Source organism: Alosa sapidissima, chromosome 20, assembly GCF_018492685.1.
Source record: "Alosa sapidissima isolate fAloSap1 chromosome 20, fAloSap1.pri, whole genome shotgun sequence".
NCBI lineage: Eukaryota > Metazoa > Chordata > Actinopteri > Clupeiformes > Clupeidae > Alosa > Alosa sapidissima.
Genome location: NC_055976.1, coordinates 20,025,222 through 20,032,721, shown reverse-complemented (window position 1 = coordinate 20,032,721; position 7,500 = coordinate 20,025,222). Strand labels below are relative to the sequence as shown.

General features: G+C 44.8%; 1 protein-coding gene across 1 annotated transcript in view; it reads left to right on the top strand.

Annotated features, from left to right (window-relative positions):
- The first annotated feature begins 4,704 nt into the window (after positions 1-4,704).
- Positions 4,705-7,500, top strand: part of cep89 (centrosomal protein 89) — a 65,840-nt gene continuing 63,044 nt past the window's right edge. The window contains 4 exon segments of the mRNA XM_042074271.1: positions 4,705-5,018; positions 6,007-6,075; positions 6,077-6,114; positions 6,577-6,732. Of these exon segments, the coding sequence (XP_041930205.1) occupies positions 4,971-5,018; positions 6,007-6,075; positions 6,077-6,114; positions 6,577-6,732 (311 nt within the window). The 5' untranslated portion in view covers positions 4,705-4,970.

Genomic DNA, 7,500 nt, shown 5'->3' with positions numbered 1-7,500 from the left:
CCCTTGAGCAGAACGGTTCTGGTTCAGCTGCGGCCTGGTTCTGGCTCAGTTGTGGCCTGGTTCTGGCCCTGCCTGGGCTGCTGTTTGGATCAGCATTACTGTCCCACGGCGCTGCTAACTGACCACTGGACGTTAGCTGACACAGCTGGTGTTGGTGTTATTGCACTATCTACAACGTAGATTATTATACACGTTTGATAATCAAATTATTTATGTGCAAAAAAAGGAAGGAAAATATATATCTGTATAAACTATATATATATATAACACATTGTTAAACTTTGGATGTAGTTTTGTTTGGTGAGAATGTGATTATGTGTGCATCTTGTTAGGTATGTACCACAAAACCTTTTTTATACAAGCCTGTCTCCATTTGAATTCTCTGACATATTTTTCTTCATCAGTTAGCTAACATGAATCAGTAATAGTATTGTGTTTTCTGTGGTCCAGACCATAATTGCTGAAATGTTCCTCAATGAGTAGTTGTAAATTATGGAATGTTGAGTTTAGTCTTGGTGCCAAGGTCCACTGGAGTCATTGAAGCACCAAGTTCCTGTTGCCTCTTAGTCCTGTTTCTGACCACCAGTGCTTAAATGAACTTTTCAGCCCACAAAGGGCTCTTCTCCATGTATAGTATTGTTGTATATGCTCCTGTGTTAAAGTGCTCTATATGTGTGAGGATATGGTCATTAATAGAGGTGGTTGGCTGACCTTATGTAACGGTGGAGGGTGACGTTCTCTCTCCTGCAATAACGGACGTCTCAGTACTGTCTGTTTGGCCCTTTATGACACTTTATTAGAACTCTGCTGAACAGATGTGATGCGTCTTACTTCTGTGTATAGAGGGATAGTTCCTTTACCTGTTCTGTGCATGTGCATAGAGTTACAGTTCCTTTACCTGTTCTGTGTAGAGGTACAGTTCTCTGCTAGTGATGCCTATGTTAGCTCCAGGTGCTGGGTAGTAATGAGTTAGGGGGTGATATATGTATGATGTCACAGCTGTCTATAATGTTCAACTCAATAAAAAAAAATAAGGGGCAGAGTTGGTGTGTGTGTGTGTGTTTATCTCATCAAAAGCCTACTGTAATGAAACTTCAAACAACACAGGTGGTCTACAGGCCTTCATCCAGCCCTACATTCACACACACACACAGACACACACACACACCTCCAACACAGGTAGTCTACAGGCCTCGCGGACCTGTGATCGGATAGATATGCCACGCATGTCAGATGAAAGAGGAGACAGAGCTATCATTTGATACCAAGTACATCCTTCTGGGTTATAAAACAGACAGGTTTTATCTGTGCCCAGCCCTACATTCACACACACACACACCTCCAACACAGGTGGTCTACAGGCCTTAACCCAGCCCTATATTCACATCCCTAATACACACAGCTCCAAATGGATCGACACAGTATCTGGAAATGACGAGATGCAGGCTCTCCCAGTGCACCCTGGGTAAACTCTATGAGTGGTATTAAACTGGAATAAGTCAAATCTGACAGGCTCTCTAAGTGAATTCTGGGTAAACTCAATGAGCTGGTAAACTCTACGACCTGGAGTAGGTCACCTTAGAGCTACAGAGCAGATCCTCCATCTGACATCACGCACACACATCCCGACCCCCTTTCTGTCAGTGTCAGCAGGGGTGGCGGACAGCTCATTCTCTCCTGAAGACTTCGAGTACCGGACGGTTACCGTGGGAACCAGGTTCTTGCGCATGATGTGGTGGGCTAATGGTGTTTAAATTGTGCCCAGATTTCTCCACTGAGCGCTGTGGTGCCGCGGTTTGGCAGTGCTGGAACAGTACAGCTGTCTGAATGCCAACACTGATGTCAGTGTGGTTTGCTGTGTGTGTGTGTGTGTGTGTGTGTTTGAGACATAGTAATGTATTTGGGTTATGTGCGTCTGGTTGGGAGGGAGAAATGTATGTGTGCATATTTTAAAATGTTTATGTTTGAGAGAGCTATATACAGGTATGTGTTTCCCTCTCTGTGAGTGTATGTGTGTGTGTGTGCATGTGCGTGTGTGTGTGTGTGTGTGTGCAAATCTGCAGAGATTTTTAGGTTACGTAGAACAGTGGTGAGGCCCTGTGTTGAGTTATGAATCTAATAATCCAACTGTGTGGTTAAATGTGTGTTTGTGCGTGTGTGCGCTCTCTCTATCTCTCTCTCTCTCTCTCTCTCTGTCTAGCTCTCCCTCTCTCTCAGACACACACACACACACACACACACAGTGCATTGAAACAGGACTCTGGTTTTCCTTTCCAGCCCAATATGCTGATGCATGAGAATGTGTGGGAGAGTGAACGACTGTGTGCATTAGTGGAAAGATCTGAGGAAATACAAGCATGTCTTCAGTACAGTTGAAGTACTTCTCCAGATATGTGCATAGTTGCAGTTTTTGTTTGCTCAAAGTGTAACACAACGCCCATGTGAACCTCTCCTGCCACCAACACACACACACACACACACACACACACACACACACACACACACACACACACACCATCTCCATCCACATCCCCAACACACACACACACACACACACCTCCATTCACCCCCACCAACCACAGCACAGACACACCTCTCTCCAGCCACTCCCACTATCCCCAATACACACAAACACACCTCCAGCCACTCCCACCATCCCCAACAGACACACATTCACACACACACACACACACACACACACACACACACACACACACACACACACACACACACACTCAATAACACTTGTGTGAAACAGAACACAAAAACTCCAGAAATATTAACAGAACTCACACACACACTCCCTCTGGTCATTGACTCTAGTGGTCATTCACTCTAGCGCTCACTCCCTCTGGAGGACCAGCATGACGAGTTCACACAGGCCAAACACGGCGGTTTACTGTAACAGAGGCTCAGTTACCCGGTCAGCACTGTGGAGGCTAGGCCTCATCTTTAACACATGACGGTCCTAATAAGGATGATGATGATAATAATGATACAATGCATTTGTAGAACACTTTATCAATATACCACAACGGCGTGTACGACATGCTTCACATGAGGAAAAAAACGGAGGAATAAACAGACATGGTAAAACTAAGGGAAAGAAATGTAAATAAAATCTCATATTATCAGGAGGTGCATGGTGAAGAGTTAGCTGCTGCTTTAGGTGTTCGGAGGGTAAAGAGGAAGACGCTGATCAGGATCTAGGAGTCTGCTGTGTGGTGAGAAGATAGGCCTACGGTATGGTCTGCCTGTAAGTAGGCCTACAGTAGCCTACATCAGATCTTAATCTCTCCGCATATGTGCGACTTGCTTGCACATAAATGCACTTTCTGGGTCATGTGTTTCATTTCAGAAGAGGATCGCTGGTAGAGCCTGGGGAGGAGGAGGCTCAAACTCATTAGAGAGTGACTGACACCGGCCTTGCCGAGCGCTCACACGCCATGGCAGCAGAACTGGCTAGTCCTCTCCTCCCCACCGCAGCGTAATGACGGCCCTCGGGCTCTGAAGGCTTCCAGTTCAATGTTGGCAACATGTTGGCCTAGGCCTACTGCATGCTTTCACCACACTGAGCCCTAAACTGTATTACACAGGTGTTTAGCGCCCTCTGGTGGCAGATAAAACACTAATAACTTTTCGAATTCAAAAGCTCACACTGTCCATTTGAATGCCAATGTAAACTTAACATAGTCCAAAATGGCAGTTACGGTGGTGAACAGATGTGTTGCCTCTGTGGTGTAGCCTAGGCTATTGGTTCTCACCAGGGGTCCGCAGCACATTGTCAGGTGGTCCCTGACAAAGTTTGCTACAAAATATGAAATTGTCTTATATGGCGAAAAATGCTACAGTATCAGTATTTGCCCAATTGATCTGCTGATACGTTACATCAATACGTCAAAACACTTTACTATTAATTAACCGCCAACAAAATGAAAGTTATGTGAAGCAAACACTATGTGTTCAACACAATAGGCCTACATTTGACAAAGAAACAACAAACCTTTAAAAAAAATCCTACATACTGTCAAAGTTTGCTAACATGACTATTGTGGTATTAGCACTCTATGTTTTTTTAAAAATACATATAATATAAGCATCTAACAGAAAAAAAGGCTATACAGCTACAGGATTAACTTAAGTTTTATGTGTTGCGATTATGAGGGGTCCTTGGAGAATTTTCTACTCCATGAGGGGTCCCTGGCCCACAGTAGTTTGAGAACCCCTGGCCTAGGCCAAAGATTCTAGAGCGGAGCTTAGCGCTCTAGAATCTTTGGCCTAGGCTAAGTGATGTTTATAGTGAGAGTGAGAGAGTCTACTTTAATTTAGTTTTCATATTGGAAGCAATTGTGTCTGTGTAGGTTATCTTGTAGCCTATAACAAGCTTCTTAATAGGCTACCCTTATTAAAAGAGTTTTGCACAGATGGTCCAAAGGTTGTCCTATACCTTTGTATATTAGGCTAATTTAGGAAAATATTAGAAACATATCTAGAGACTACAAATGTATAGGCTGCAAATTAGTGATAAAGTGATTGATTAATATCAAAGATTCTAGAACAGAGCTCCGCTCTAGAATCTTTGATTAATATTATGCAAAACACCCAAAAGCTCCAAAGACAGATGGCGTTGCTAAGAAGATTAAAGCTGCGTTCTGAGTGGCTACTCACTTTCAAGTCAACCAATAGGATAACCTGTTGCTTCGAGGCCATATGCCTTTTGAAGCGTCTCTTTCTCGTAGGCATATGTGCCCTACTCGTAACTGACAGTTGCCATAGACGGGGAAATGAATTCATCTTTGTAAATAATCCCATGGATAAATGTCAACAGACATCTAGTTTATTTATTTCAGGACCCGAGCCAAAGTGACTACCAGAATACTAAGTTAACTGTGTGCGTCTTACAGCCGTGTGGAAAAGAAACGAGGAAACAGGCTAACTTTAGGCTAACATTAACGTTGCTTTTTGAGAAGATGTCAAAATTTAATTTCAGCTTCAGGAGAAGCGAAAGGAAAGCATTTGTGAGTTGTCATCATCTTTACAATTCCACTCACCTGTTTGTTTGACTTAACTGGCTACATATTCTAACTTAATCTGCTATCTGGATCAGTATCACTTTACTGGCGCTCACTTTTGCTGTCATTAACGTTAGTTATCAAGAATCTTTTGAGTGAGATAATCTCATGCTAGCGTTGTAAAGTCGTTGTTCAGTGTTGAACTTAAACTAGTAAAGTTGCTAACTTAAGCTAACGTCAATTCAGTGCCAGACACTTGGATATCTTCCAAGAGGAGAGTGAGCTGACCTTGGTTTAGTTTATCTGTGTTAGTTAGGCTACATGACTAGCTGCGCCAGTTAATGCGCCTGTACAAAGGAAGTTCTAAGGGGACGTAAACGCACACCTTGCCTAGTCTTGTAGCCTTCTCTCAGTTATAATGCAGCATTATCCTAACTTTAGTTGTGTTAACCTCTTGACCTCTTTGTAGTCTGTTGTAGGCCATCTCCTCAGCTCATAGCCATAGGCTGCTACTCGGTCAAGCTCAGGGGGGTATTCCAAGTATATGGTTTAGTGACAAACCTGGGTAAGTTAACTCAGAGTAAGTGGTAAATCTCCTAATAGAAGAAGCTGTATGAAGCTGTATGGCTTCATTCTCCTAACAAAACAATGACACAGGGCTCTTGTTGTAGGAGGTTTACCACTTACTCTGCGTTAACTTACCCAGGTTTGTCACTAAACCACGTACTTGGAATACCCCCCAGGTCTAACTTTCATAGGTTACTGCGGAATGTGGCTGACTGTTTTGGCCATATCTGTTGCAGTCAACTGTGTTTTAGTACTCTCTGTGTACTGACAACGCATGCATGTTGTATCTCCAACTGTGTTTTATGGTTTTGTGTGTAGAAGCACATGTATAGTCTCCTGTGTACATGCTGTTTTCTGGTGTCTGTAGAGGCACGTGTGTTTGCATTGTGTGTTTCTAACGCTGTGTTATAATATGGTGTGTGTGTAGAAGCACATAGCTCACGGTCTGATCCCTGCTGCCACCATCGCCCCCAGACCTGCCGTGCCTCGCACCCCTCCCCCCCCGCAGCCCCAACCCCTCCCCAGAGAGACCCAGGTACCCCCCGACCCCACTCATACGCACGCACACACACACACACACACACACACACACGCATGCAGGCACACACACACACATGCAGGCATGCACACACACACACACACACACACACACACACACACACACACACACAGACACACACACACAGTATGCACACACCCACACATGTTTGTTACATCACCCAGAACACACAAAATACATGCATTATCACTTACAACACACACATCATCACCCACAACACACACACACTCACAATACACACAACATTACCTGCTCTACACTCCTAACTCGCACACAACACACTCACAATAGACACCAAACACACATACAAGATGATAATAAGTATTGATGCCAGTAATACCTCTCGAAGTCCAGCTGATTCAGGGTTATTTCTTCCTCTCTCTCTGTCTCTCTCTCTCTCTCTCTTCCTCTCTCTCTCTCTCTGTATGACTGTTGCAGGTCAGCTCTTGCGGCGGCCATCTTGACCTCCTCTCTGACGGGGCGCACAGTGGCCATCCCCCCTGTCCGCGCACGCTCATTCTCTGAGAGTGACTGCTTGCGCTCAGAACACTCCGACGACTTCCAGCCCTTCGCCACCACTGCCCTCTACACAAGGTAACCTAGCAACTGGCTGTTCATCCCGTGGTCAGGCCTCTGGACTGGACAGGTCTGGACTCCGGTGTCTGGCCTCCACACTAAAGGCCTGATGCACATGTTATTTCAGCCTCCAGAGGCCGCTGTCCTAATGCTTCAGATGGAAGCCGTTGTTATGTAGTCTGTTAGGACAGGGGTGTGGTGGTGAAAACTTTTAAACTTCAATTCAGACATGAGCCCGTTGACGTCCGTTTCCGGATCAAAACAACCCAGACATGTGTGTTATTTATTTGTAATTGAATAAACAATTGCATTTAAAACCTTTGTTTACAAGTAAGATGTGTTCAGACTTCAGAAACACTTTGGGTTAGAGTTTAATGCACCAATTTCAGTTTAATTTCACTGCTGGTTATGTCCCTGGAAGTCGTAAAACAGCAAGTCCAGAAGCGGCCATCAATGTGACCCTTTCCAGACGGAGGGCAAATTCTAATTTGCTAACAGGTTTGTCTGGGTCCACCCAGGCCACCTCTCTCTTACTCTCTAGCTGTAGTCTCTTCTATCCGGAGGGCAGAGGATGCTGGTCAGACGTCCCTTTGTGTGTGTGTGTGTGTGTGTGTGTGTGTGTGTGTGTGTGTGTGTGTGTGTGCGTGTGTGCGTGCGTGTGTGCGTGTGTGTGTGTATGTAGAGACCGCTGGTCAGACGTCCCTTTATGTGTGTGTGTGTGTGTGTATGTAGAGACCGCTGGTCAGACGTCCCTTGTGTGTATGTGTGCGTCTGTGTGTGTGTGTG